Below are 14,220 nucleotides of genomic sequence, written 5' to 3'. Positions count from 1 at the left end.
TCCTTGACAAGGAAGGATGTCTGTCCTAAGGTGGGGTGCTGGACTCCAGGAAGGAGTGGTTTCCCTCCTGGGGTGAAGTGTGGACTTTGGGAATGTAGAGAGGGACTAGAATAGATCTGCAGCTCCAGCCAGCCCTTGGGATGGGAGAGACCTTGGAGAGGATTGCCCTGTGGGGCTTGGAAAACTCTTCAGGGGCAGAGCTTGGTCTCTGTGCTGCTTTGTTACCCACAACCTGGGTGCTTAATAAATAAAATGTTGAATTTAAAAAAAAAAGATCAAAGACTATTTTCAATTGGGGGGGGACCCATTATCTTACTATATAATTCTGCTATCTTTTATACTTTATTTTTCTTCCTTAAGGATACGATTTCTGTCTTATCACATTCAATTTAGATCAGTGTATACCATGGAAACATTGTGAAGACTAAAAGAGTTCCTTTTGGGGGGGGGAAGATTAGGAAGGAAATTGTAAAACTCAAAACAAATAATAAATAAATAAATAATGTATGTTCAAATGGCAAATAAGTTCAGATTTGTTTTTAATTATATTCTGCAGAAGTTTTAATTATATTCTGCACATTTTATGATCCTATAACATTTCTTTCCCTCCCCCCGCCCCCACAAGGTTGCAGCCTGTAGAGATACTGGGTATGACTGGTTTGAACAGCTTCTTCAAAATGTGAGTATATTTTTGACTTTTGATTATAAGTATTTCAAAATAAATACTTCTATTTATCTATGAAACATAAAAATGTTAAATACTAATTTTTTCTTTTTTTAAAATTTGATAAAATCCTAACCATTGCCCATTTTTGTATTTTTAAATTTAATTTAAATAAGATCATTTAAAATAAAGATAGCCAGAAGAAACTCAGGCCAAAATTAATGGAATATAAGCCATTCTTTCAAAAAAATAACAAAAGGAAAACTATGACAAAATAGCTTCCAAAAACTTTTTAAGCTAGTTTGGAATATAACATGGTTCATAAATAAGTTGAAAAGTGGCAAAAAAGTGAAGTCTTAAGAGAACTTTTTGACATGATAAGGAATTGAGTTTGGTTTACCAACAATGCCAATGCACAAGCCCCTCTAACAAATGCTGTCAGTGCAACCCTGGGTGGCCTCACACATCTCAACCACAGGCCTCCCTCACATTTTAGGCACAAAGCAGGTATCAGTCACACCATTTCTTCATCAAGTCTGTCTTCCTTGGTCTTTAGTGCAGATAAAAATTTAGCAGGATGGTATACTCCCAAAGCCTCTGCAGGTCCCAATGTAATTTATAAATAGAATTCCTAATCCAGATGCTGATAAACTTGGTTATGTTTTCCAGTTTTATCAGCTCTGGCTGGCTGATTGAAAAGGTACAATGTCTATTTTCTTTTTTTTTTTTTTTTAAGTTTTTTGCTAGGTAATTATTAAGTGTTTGAGGTCAGATTTGAACTCAGATACTACTGACTCCAGGGCTGGTGCTCTATCCACTGCACCACCTAGCTGCCCTGAATGTCTGTTTTCAAAGGGTATGGAAAAAGAATTGGCTTTTCAGGACAGTCCCTATAGCAATGAACTTACAGGTCTAGTCTTAAAAAAAAATGTCAAATTGTTAATACTTTTATATCAATAATAAATGTTTATCAGATTCCTTCCCTCACACCACGTGTTAGATTTTTTTCCCTCAGCTACATTATAGGGGATCATGAATAAAGTTGGCCCCACCTGTTGTCACCAATAATCTTATTGACTTAACTGTTCTCATCTATATGTTGTGCCGATATCATCAGCTGAGACATTCAAATCTCCAGAATATCACCTTTAGTGTCAAGTATGTCTTTCAAAGACACTTACTGAATCAATACTAAACTTCTGTTTCAGTACTACTCCCTTATTTAATGCATAAATCAGCAACAGTGACTTTTTATTCACTCTGTCCAAATAATAGTAGCAGTAGATATTAAATAATAATTATATGTAATTCCTGTCTTAGGGATTTATAATTTATTTAGAAAAATGGAAAAAATCATGTTTGTAAAATTAAACAGTAGATAACAAGTGCATAATCATAAGCACAAGTGACAGAAATCAACCACCCCCAGCAACTATATCTATACACATAAATACTGAGAATTAACTAAACTGAACAGTTTAAATGGTGATTTTTTTTTTGTTTTATGTTTTTGTTTATGTCCTCTTGGTGTTGAAATCCAAATTATACTTTATGGGATTGTTAATGTTGAATAAAGTTGTTTAGTAAGATCACAATTCAATTAATTTGATCTTGTCCAATTTCATGACTCAATTTGGAGTTTTCTTGGAAAAGATATTGGAGTGGTTTGCCATTTCTTCTCCTGCTCATTTTACTTAGAATAGGAATTATTAGAATAATTGAATTGACTGGAACCTGGAAAATGAAACATTTTTCCTAGTTCCATGCTAACATATATGGAGCTCTCAGTACTCAGTCCAGCTTCAAACTTTTCCAATTTTTACTGCTATTCCATCTGAGTATAAATACTTTTATGCCAAGTGGTATTGATGTTAATTTTCATAAAGCATGTTTATAACACTGCAAATAGAAATAGAATTTTATAAATAAAACCTGATCACTTTAATGGACGTTATCTAAGAACAACAACACCCAAATGAATGACTGTATTAGAAGTACTGAAAATAAATGCAATGAACAAATGTAAGAAATATGAATAATAAATTGTTATATAAAATATATTTACAAAGAAAGACCTTGCTATTGGGCCAAGAGTAAGAAAAGATTCTTGGATAGTCTATACTTAGATTGTCAGTGCTTTCTAGAAAAAATAAGGTAGCTATTCAAATGAAGGCAAGAAAAGAATGTTAAGTTTCTGGGCAAGTGACTAGCATTAACACAGTTCACCTTGATAAGAGGGTTCAAACATAAGAATGACTAAATTAAGTCCTTCAAATGGAAAGAATTATGTCATTTTTCCTCTTTGTTTTACCTACTTAATATATAGAATTCATTTAATAAAGGTCGTATAAATTCAAAGATTTAAATTTGTTTAGAAAGAAAATAGATATTTTTCTCCAAAATCTGACTTTCATTAGCATTTCTATTCTAGGCTTGTCTTAGCTTAATTGCCTAATGATTATAAACTAAGTTATTGTAGCTTAATACAAACTGTTTCACACACACACACACCATTTATAATGTCTAAAATGTTTCTTAAAGCTTAAATTACTCAATATTTCCTTCTAGACTTAAGATTCTATGAATATAAAATTGGAGTTGAAGGTCATTTCAAATGTAGTCAATTTGATAAAAAATAGATAACAGCATACTTTTATAAGGGAATACTATATAGACTGTGGTTGAATTGACATTCCAATTTTTCTTTTAATTCAGAGGGTAAAATGTTTCTGCTTTTTTTTCCACCTCATTCTCCCTCTGAAAAACAAGATGTGTTTGGAAAAATCTCGTATCTCTTAAAGTAGTTTAAATGTTTCCCCTGTTTTAAAAAAATTATCTGTATTTATTTGTTTGCTTTGTAAAACAAGGTTTTTCTAAGTGAAGGTAAATATCATGTCAGTTCTTGTTTTTTAAAGAAAACTTACTAATTTCTTTCAAGATGTGATTTGACCTTGTCTCACATTCCTACTCACTATTACAATAGCTCACTATTACCAGTAATTTGCTTACCTAGCCCAAGATCTTTTACCCCCTTTTCTTCTTAAAGATTATGTTGGAATTTTTTTTTGAATGCAATATTTTTATGTACATTGTGAAGTTACTAAATACATTTGATTATACTGCAGATATTTTTAAGGGTACGAACTACTGTGTTTATATCATTGCATCTTCAATAACTTCACTGAATTTTTTTGTTTCCCTATCTGATAAAGCTTTTGAAGTCAGAAGAGGATGCTTCATATAAACCTGTGAAGAAAGCTTGTACTCAGCTTGTTGATAATTTAGTTGAGCATATCCTTAAATATGAGGAATCTTTAGCTGGTAAGTCACACATTTTATATATCTACTATATAATTTAATATGTTAGATATTGTGTATACGCACATACACATACACAAATATATATATATATAAAATAGGGTACTTGACAATATTCTGTACTTATTTTCTTTGCATAGCCAGTGAATCAACAAGTACTAAGCACCCATTCACTTCTAAATACCGGGATTCAGGTTTCTTCTTGTCATTAAAATGTAGCATAGATTTTTTTGTTTATGTCCTCTTGATGTTGAAATCCAAATTAAACTTTATGAGATTGTTAATGTTGAAAAAAAGTTGTTTAGTAAGATCACAATTCAGTTATTTTGATCTTGTCCAATTTCATGACTCAATTTGGAGTTTTCTTGGAAAAAATATTGGAGTAGTTTGCCATTTCTTCTCCAGCTCATTTTACAGATGAGGAAACTGAGGCAAACAGGGTTAAGTGACTTGCTCAGGAATACAAAGCTAGTGTCTGAGTCTGAATTTGAACTCAAGGACCATCACTATACCCATTAGATATTAAGAATAGGAATCTTACTCTAAACAATAACTCCTAATTTCTCTTCTTCTAGAGTAAAAAATGAAACAAAGCCCAAAGCCATCCATTTAAGGCTCAATTAATAGAAATCTCCTGAAAAATTTTCAAGTCCCATTACACAATTTTTTTTCTTTGTTCTAAACAAGATTTTTTAATAAAACTTTTAAGATTTACAATTCCCATAGTTTTCAAATTATTAAATAAGCCTTAAACAAAAATCAAGATTTTGAACTAAAAGACAAACAATTAACTTTTGCACACAGATATTGTAAAAATTAGTCTTGGCCTCAACTCCATCTGAAAACAGTGAGCTGAAATAAAACAATTTACACTTTAGTAATCAGTCACATTTAAGCTAGTTAGTGCCTTGCTAAACTAAACTCTCAGTCTCTGAATATAAAAAATTTACACATATAGTGCATGTCCATTACACAATTTTTAACAGGCAAGTGAACTTCAGTTCTTTTCAATAAGATATTTTATATAACTTACTGAAAAGAAACTGATTTCATAAGTTTAAAACAGTTTTTGTTTAATTCTCTGACAGTTTTCAAGCTTTTATTTATCTGATTTTTGGCCTTGAAATTGTATCTAAAATTCAGTTAGTCATAACACTTTAAGAAATTAAAACTGCCTCTTTGTCAGAACAAATATCTCATTTTTTTTGTCAATTCTCAATTTTGAAATTTAGTGTATAGTGAATTCAGGTTTTTAATTTATCATATATAAATAGCTAGGGTTATGATTATTATGGAAATATTAATAAAGATAATCCAAAACTCACAAGGCTCTATATAAGGTTATATAGTAGTAGCCCTTGAACAGTTAGCAATAAATCATTTTCCAGAAGAAATATGTGCATCCCTTGACACAGATACTATTGAGTGACACATCTGAATTAATTTAGAGTAATACTTTGCCAGTTTATTCACCTCTTATCTTTTTTCTTTTATCTCTCCCACATTTCTTCTATTCCTTTTTTTCTCTCTTTCTTTTATCTACTCTATCCCTCCCTTTGACAGTCAAGGGTATTGCTTTTATTTTTAGGGCTAAAAAAATTATTGATTCCTATGCTAAAAATTTCCTTGACTCATGTAATACAATTTGTCCCCCAGATGAAAACTTCGTCTTTTAACTCTAGTATTCTTCAGCCTGTCGCCACTCTTTGAGCCATCTTTATCTTGTCCCCTATTTTGTGTTATCACCTCTCCTCTGCTTTCCAAGTCCTTTTAGTTTCTCCCCATCCATACAAGCAGGGGAACCTGTCTTAGCTAAAATATACATCTCCTACACTGCACAATGTGTTGTCCCCTTGAGATACCTTATAATTGTTACTTATGTTGAAATAGATTCTCTCCTACTGCAGCTAAACCCTTTTCCTGGCTTAATTTTCCTCATCTGTTAACTTCAATTATTGAAATCACCCCACTAAGCATCACCCCACTCTGGGAACAAATGCTTTCTCTGATATCCTTAGTTACCCAAATTTACATTATCCCCCCCCCCAAGGATTAGTAAAACAGTTTAGATTGTATTCTGTACAATTTCCACTGTTTTCATTTTAATTTTTTTTTTCCAGATTCTGACAATAAGGGAGTGAATTCTGGTCGATTGGTAGCTTGCATAACCACTTTGTTCTTATTCAGCAAAATCAGACCCCAGCTAATGGTCAAACATGCCATGACCATGCAACCATACCTTACCACTAAATGTAGCGTAAGTATCAGAAAAGTGCCTTTCTTAAGTAATAGATGGAAGATTTGAAATTTATAATTCACATAATAAGGGGAAATATCAACAACAGGAGTTAATAATAGGTCACAAACATTGAACATGAAAAATGCAGTGTGTATCCTTATACATTCTTAGGTAACATTCAAATTTTAGGTTTTCATTAGTCTGTATATATTTATAGTCAGGGTGTATTTCTTTAATGGAATGAAATATTTACTATAGTATGTATAATATTTTGTGTGTATATTTCCATAAAAACAAAAGTTAGACCTAAAATTATTTAATATAAAGAGATGTGCAGGATAAGAGCTAGATTTTAAAGTCATGGATTTTTTTTTCATTAATCATTCATTACTGCTATTTTGTGTTTTCCTCCAAGTTTCTGTGTACTTAATGTCAATCCCTGGTGATTGAAGTTTGTTAATAACCTCAGTTAACAGTTCTGAGAATTTTTCTAAATGGAATAAAAAGAGAAGAGAAGGTAGTTAAGGATACAGAAAATTTATGATACCACAACTCTATTTTTACAGAGTCATTAAGTTCATCCATAAGTGACTAGTTTGCCAGTAGGTATTCTCTAGCTAACATACATAGTCCATTGATTGTATCAAAAAGAAAGATAGTGAGGCCTAGTGAAAAGAGCATTGGAGAAGAGGCAGAAAAACTTAAGTTCAGGCTCTGATTAGAGCTGTGACCTCTAGGGTCACCGCATCTCTCTGGGCTTCAGTTTTTTCCTCTATATGAAAAGGATCAGAATGCTTGTCCTGGTTACCCTAGAATGTTGTTGTGAGAATCAAATGAAATGATGTACATGAAAGCTCACTGTCAAGTGCCTTTTTAAAGTGTATTTTATGGTTGTCCTGAAGAGTGTTCATTTGTTTCTAGACCTTTTTTCTCCTACTCCTATTAAAAAAAAATAACACTTCCCATGTTGATGATTTTGTTTGGTCCTTGGAAAGGAAATGAATTGTATTATCCCTCACCTCTTTGAAAAGTTATCTCTACTTAATGTTTCTAATTCCTTAGTTCCACTCTCTTCCCAGTCCTAAGCTTCAGTGCTGTCTCTTCCAAAACTACTTTCTCATAGGTTTACCTGATGAACTCTCTGAATCCAAAAACTTTTCTTCAGGGCTTATCCATTTTGACTTCTCTCTAGATCTTACCATAACTTCCTTACTTCTCTTCTTCATCTGAAAACCTGTAGCCACTACAACAATGCATACTGCTGACTTTCCTCTTAGTTGCCTAAACAGTTCCTTCTTTGTCTTTGCATTCTCAACTCCTTAAGACAGGTATTACTTGACATTCTATTCTTAACCTATCTTCCTATGACCTCTTTCTCAGTTAGCCCTCTTGGTATTCCTACCTCCTCATCTATTCCCACTACTTCAACTTTCACTTCTATACAGATGACTCCTAAATCTACATATTCAGTCTGGCACATTTCTTTCCCTTGTTGAGCTTCAGACCTGAATCTACAAATAATCTATGTTTTGATCAAATTAATATCCTACAGGTACTTCAAATTTAATGTGTCCAAAGTAGAACTTGATGTCTTTCCTCAAAAACTGTTTCTCTTTCTAACTTTACTATTTCTGTCAATGATACCATCATTTTCCTAGTCACCCAGCCTTCAAACCTTGATGTGTTCTTTCACGCTTTGTTCTCTCTCACATTCTATATAAAAATATATACAATATACTACTGATTGAATCTACCAAGTATTTTTTTTATACCCATCCTTTCATTTTATTTCTTTCGCTACTACCCTCTACTGATATGGATTTTACTATAGTATCCTCCTAATTGATCATCCTAGAGACGATCTCTTCTCACTCTAATTCATCCTTGTTCCTACTGAAAAATCAGTCCATAGTCATCTTGTCACTTTACTCAAAACTTTTTCAGAGGTTTGCTTCACTACTCGAATACCTTATCTGTAACCTCGTTTGTGTGAGTACTCCCTCCAACAATATAGGTCATTAAGCATTCATGCCTCCTCCAGATATCATGTCAGCCTTCTCCATTTTCTCCTTACATTTCAGAGGTAGCAGTGAAGCAGTCCTCAACAGTATTCTATTGCTTGCTGTATCATATACAAATTCCTCAGGATGACATTTATGGTCCCTTTATGATTAGGGTTTAACTTACCTTTCTTTATGGCCTTCTTCCATCTAATTATATTATGCCACGGTCATGTAGAATATGTGATACCCTTCCCAAAAGGGTCTTTAACTTTTTGCCTTTACCCTTTTTTTGCTCATACAAAATGTTCCTCTCTTACTCTCTGTGGCTTGTGGAAACCTACTTATGCACCAAGGCTGAACTTACATGCTGCTTTCTCCATTTCTTGTTCAGTCAACATTTTTAATTTTCTGTAGTTATGTATTTTTTATGTGTAAGAGTCTCCTTGCTAGACTGTAAACTGTGGGAAGACACTGGCCTTTTTAGATATATAATACATGCTTTAGTTACTGCTTGCCCAGTGTTTAACCCAGCATTTTGTACATATTAGGCAATAAAAGGCAATTTGGTAAATGAATCATTATTTTGAATCAGTAAGCATATTGAATATAGAATGAATACCTCTTGGTTGCTAAAAAGTGGGGTTCCTTGGCTAAGCAAAGGTTTTTTCCAAAAGTATCCCTTTGGAAACTATAGAACTTTATTTTTCAGGATCACCTTCATTTTTAATCCTTTATCTCTAAAATCTCTAAAGGGATATATAATCTACCAATTTGAAAAATACTAGCTTAAAAGAGTAGTCATTTTTAAATGACATTTTCTTATGCTTCTGCCTTTATTAATAAAAAGTGAGACTTAAAATTGTTTTATTCACTGAATTATTTTCTATTTGTAGTAATAAATTATTTTATCTTAAATACTTTAATTTAGATTTTCAAATTTAGATATAAAGCATTTAATTTAACTCAGAGCATACAATAAGCACTTTAAGCTCAAAGAGACCTTTAAGATCATGTAGTTCAATCTCCTCATTTTAAAGATGAATAAACATTTTAAAGATGAGGTCCAGAAACTGAAGCACCTTTTCCAAGGTCACATAACTAGTTAATGACAAATTAGGTACTAGAAACTGATCAAAAGACTTCCAGGAAAATGTCTTTTCTACTCTACTTCCCTATATTCTTGATAAGATGAGGAAAGGGTTGAATTTTCATATAAGAGCTGGCATGATTCTTTCACCTTCCCTACCCCTCTTCCACTGCACACCAAAAAAGATGAATTTGATTCTTCACAGATATTGAGTACTTAAAAAATTTTAATCCTTCTTAATTTTGACCTTACAGACACAAAATGATTTCATGGTCATTTGCAATGTTGCAAAAATTTTAGAATTAGTAGTGCCATTAATGGAGCACCCAAGTGAAACCTTCCTTGCCACTATTGAGGAAGATCTTATGAAACTTATCATCAAATATGGCATGACAGTAAGTATTTTTTTATGCTTATCTTTAGATGATACATAATTAACTCTGGTGATAATTATTAAAATATTATAATTTTTTAATTGGCCACATGGATTTTCAAAAAACTTGAACATTTTTATAGCTTTTCATTTTGAACTATAATTTATCTAAATCATAACATTTTTCTGCATCTTTTTAGGTGGTGCAACATTGTGTGAGCTGTCTTGGGGCTGTTGTAAATAAAGTCACACAAAATTATAAGTTTGTGTGGGCTTGTTTCAATAGATACTATGGTAAGTTAAACATAGGGACATAAAATTGACATATAGGCTCTGTAGTTTTTTTCATTTTTTATTTTTTTAGGTTGGGGGGGGGTTTGCTAGGCAGTGGGGTTAAGTGGCTTGCCCAAGGTCACACAGCTAGGTAATTATTAAGTGTCTGAGGCTGGATCTGAACTCAGGTACTCCTGACTCCAGGGCCGGTGCTCTGTCCACTGCACCACCTAGCTCCCCTAAGCTCTGTAGTTTTAACGCAAACTCAATACTATGTCTATACCAAGGAATAGATGGTGGAAGGATATGGAAATGTTAGGTATGTTCTCTCAAAATATTTTCCCTTCCGCCAAACCCATTAAATTACTTGAAACCTGTAACTGACTCAACTCTTTATCTTTGGTTTCCCCAGCAGTTATAGCACAATATTTTGCACAAAGTAGGCACTTCACAGATGTTTGCTAAATTGAATTGAATCTTTGTTCTTATTTCATCTTAGGAATTATTTATATTTTTAGCACATTCTTCATGGACTTTGATAAATTCACTGCCTACTCTGTATTGTTAAACTTCTGATATTATTTTTCCTAATTTTATGTTTTTCATGAGTCATTCTCAGAGTTATTTTAATCATTTGTCCATCTTCAAAACACCTACAGGCTACATTTTTAAGGCTATAAATATATGAAATAGAGTCAACATAAATAAGTAAGCAAGCATTAAAGTGCAAAAGTAATTGATCCTTATATTGCATGAATGTATTCTTGATGAGATTTTTACTCAATGTCATATTTAGAAAAATTTTATGTAATAATTAAAACTAATTTGAGTGACATAATAGTGAGTATAATTAAATGAAGGATCTCTTCATTAGGTGCACTTACAAAATTAAAAATTCAGCATCAAGACGACTCAAACAGCACTGTAATTACAACAAATAAACCAGCACTGCTTAGATCACTTTTCACTGTTGGAGCACTGTGTCGCCATTTTGATTTTGATCAAGAAGATTTTAAAGGCAGCAGTAAGGTAACGTTCTCTAATTTACTTAATGCATTGTTTTAAAATTTTATCTGTAAAAACAATAAATGAAAATAATGAAAAGTGAGTCCATCTCTATCAAATTGTGTTTTGTCCACTAAAATGTTTGGAGTTGTAGATGACGCTGGTTTATGTTTTATTAAATTTTACTTATTAAAATTCTAAATCAGTTTAGTTTTAATAGAAAGAAGTCAGAGAGAGGCAGATTTCACCTTAGTCTGAAGAACATTTTTAAAGTGAGACCTGTTTAAAAATAAAACAGGTATCTCTTTAGGTAGTAGTAAGCCTCTGATTACCAGAAGTATTTAAGGAAAATCTGGATTATCATTTCAAAAGGGTATTATGGAAGAAATTCTTGCATCAAAGAGGAAAATAGATTATATCAATGATTCTAGGAATTCTTTAAGGTTGAAAAATAAAATCTATATCAAAGATCATTCCATCAGTTTTTTTAAACTCTTTTTATCTGTCTAGGTTAACATAAAGGATAAAGTACTTGAACTTCTGATGTATTTCACAAGACATTCAGATGAAGAAGTACAAACCAAAGCCATTATTGGTCTAGGTAAAACAATATTTTAAACTTTATTTTTATTATCGATTTGGGAATTAAGTTTGTCTAACCTCAGTATTATAATTGCATGTTCTTTACTTTTCTTTCTTACTATACATAAAAACTAATTTGTGATTCCTTGAATCCTTTGATTCAAAGTGTTATTCTCCTGTATGTGTTGGTAATAGCAGCATGGTCTGGTGTGTGGAATAACAGACTGGCTGTTAGAATGCTTAGGTTCTCAGCTCTCCCAGTGGCTTCCTGGGTGACCTTGAGCAAGTCTCTTAATTTCTTTGTACATCAGTTTCCTTATCAGTAAAATAAAATTAGAAACATCTATCCCCCATCTATCTCACATGAGTGTTGTGGAGATTTGACTAATTTTTAAAGCACTTAAAAGAGAAAGAAGATATTTAAGTCACTTGGACTCAGTTCTGGTTTTCTTTCCTTGACTTATTCTTACCAGTCCATTGCATGTCTCTGCCTCTTAAACAAAGGGTAATTTACACAGAGATAAAAACATAGTAACAAGCATAAAATTAATAATATATTACATTTATCCACTTATCTCTATAACTACCATAATACAAATTACTGTTTAAATTGACTTTACAAATTTAAGACACTTCTTAAATCCCTAGGAGCATTGTTTAATTAGAATATGTTTTTATTCTAACTTCAGTTTTTCAGTGTCCAGGCAACCTGAATGTACTTAGATATAAGCTAAAGAATGAAGAGAAAATGAACAGTGTAACTATCAAAGGACCTAAGTTGACATTTAAAAGACACTCAGAAGTTATCTGAAAAGCAGTACAGATCTATTTATATTGCTAATTCACATCTTGAGTTTGACATAAACAAATTTTTAATTTTCTTGAAAGAAAACTTTATGGCTTTTTTATGAGGGGGGAAATGCATCAAAGCTTATAATTATACTTGTTTTAATGTTTGCAAGTCATATGCTGTCATCTTTATTATTGATAGCAAGTGAACAAGACCTTACCTTTCTGCATTTTCAGTTCAGTGTTTCTGTCTTTCTGTTTAGCGACTTGAATAGTAGGGAAAGGTTTTGCTGGGATTTTTTAAATGGCTTTATCTAATCAAGGATGCAATTTTATGCAATATTAGCTTTAAATCAGTTAAATATAAATATATAACATAATTGGAAGGCTATAGAATAGAGAGGCATCAGTAATAAAATCCAAAAATTAAATTATTCAAAGAAGTGAGGAAGTTAACTTTTACTTAAAGAGAAATAAATCTAAGACCAGCAATTGGAAGATATTCTTGCTTAGTCCTTAGATATGTTGTGTGATCTTGAGCAAATTATTTGATTTCTCCATGCTTTGATTTTAGTATTACAAAGTAGTAGTGATGTTATGAATTTCATGTGCTATTTAGAAAATACTTTTAAGATTTTTAAAAAAAAATATAACTTTATTGGGTAATAAGACAATATTTCAAGAAGCTGGGTAAGGTACTCCTGACAACTCAGATTGCAACCCTCTCTGCTTTAGTAAAAGATTTTGGGGACTTACTCTGCCCACAACAATCCACCTTCCTACAGTGCACCTTCTATGAGCTGATCTGAGCTTAGCTGGGCTGCTCCTCAGACACTGTACATTGAGTTTTTCTCTGGGCTTGTACTTAAAACCTTTCTAGCTTGGTAGGACCTCTGTGTCTGGTGCCACCTTGCTATGAGTTGTCAGAACTTGGAGTTGCTGTATATCATAATAAAGCATAACAATAAAACTTTGGTATAGGATGTTTATGAATGCAAATAACAGTATCATTTGATAGAGTTGTTGTTGTATTAGTAAAATCAAGCTTGTAGATTCAGCATTGCAACTCCAATTAGAAATCACTTAAGGGAAAACTACTATTTTGGGATTTCAATTAATTTAAGAATTTTAGTTGAAGACATTGGTAGAGAAAACCTAAAATGAGCCATTTTATTATATCCATCAGTTATATCTCAACTTAAATTATGCAAACATAATACCTTTTACTAGGGATCTGAAAATATTTCAAAACATGACCTCATAAATCCTGAAAGCATCCTTGTGAGGTAGGTAGGTGGTAAATATTATTGTCCCCATTTTACAGATGGAGAATTGAGGCACAGAGAGAGATTAAGTGACTCACCCTTGGTCACACAAGTCAGTGGTGGAGCCAGGAATAGAACCCAAGACTCCTGACTCCCAATCCACTCCCCTAGCCACTAGGCCCTGCTCCCTCCTCAAGTTTTCCTCTTGTGTGAAATTCTCCTTTGAAATGCAATTTCTTGTTTTTAAAACATGGGGAAAGAAGTTCCTGCTCTAAAACTACTCTAGGTAAGGCTACCTGCATACTCTTAAAGTCATTTTAAGTATTTTTTTTTTCCTGAACTAAGGAAATTATATCTTTACCAAAATTTTCATTATATTTAGAAACAGTAATCATATGATTTGAAGTGACTACATTAAAAAAAATTTCTCCTTTTCCCTAGGATTTGCGTTTATTCAGCATCCAAGTCTAATGTTTGAGCAAGAGGTAAAGAATCTGTATAACAGCATTCTAGCTGATAAAAACAGCTCAGTAAATTTAAAAATCCAAGTGTTAAAAAATCTCCAAACCTACCTGCAAGAAGAAGATACGCGTATGCAACAGGCAGATAAAGACTGTAAGTG

At 32.4% G+C, this 14,220-nt stretch overlaps 1 protein-coding gene across 6 annotated transcripts in view; it reads left to right on the top strand.

Moving 5' to 3' along the window:
- Positions 1-14,220, top strand: part of NIPBL (NIPBL cohesin loading factor) — a 250,516-nt gene that overhangs the window by 220,455 nt on the left and 15,841 nt on the right. For all 6 annotated transcript variants that reach the window (XM_074201749.1, XM_074201753.1, XM_074201750.1 and 3 more), the window contains 8 exons: positions 626-679; positions 3,877-3,985; positions 6,103-6,239; positions 9,566-9,706; positions 9,885-9,978; positions 10,832-10,986; positions 11,473-11,563; positions 14,040-14,213. In XM_074201749.1, the coding sequence (XP_074057850.1) occupies positions 626-679; positions 3,877-3,985; positions 6,103-6,239; positions 9,566-9,706; positions 9,885-9,978; positions 10,832-10,986; positions 11,473-11,563; positions 14,040-14,213 (955 nt within the window). The remainder of the gene's footprint in view (positions 1-625; positions 680-3,876; positions 3,986-6,102; positions 6,240-9,565; positions 9,707-9,884; positions 9,979-10,831; positions 10,987-11,472; positions 11,564-14,039; positions 14,214-14,220) is intronic.

The sequence above is a fragment of the Macrotis lagotis genome, chromosome X (assembly GCF_037893015.1).
Source record: "Macrotis lagotis isolate mMagLag1 chromosome X, bilby.v1.9.chrom.fasta, whole genome shotgun sequence".
NCBI lineage: Eukaryota > Metazoa > Chordata > Mammalia > Peramelemorphia > Peramelidae > Macrotis > Macrotis lagotis.
The sequence above is the reverse complement of the archived record's forward strand: the minus strand, read 5'-3'. Positions and strand labels throughout refer to the sequence as shown.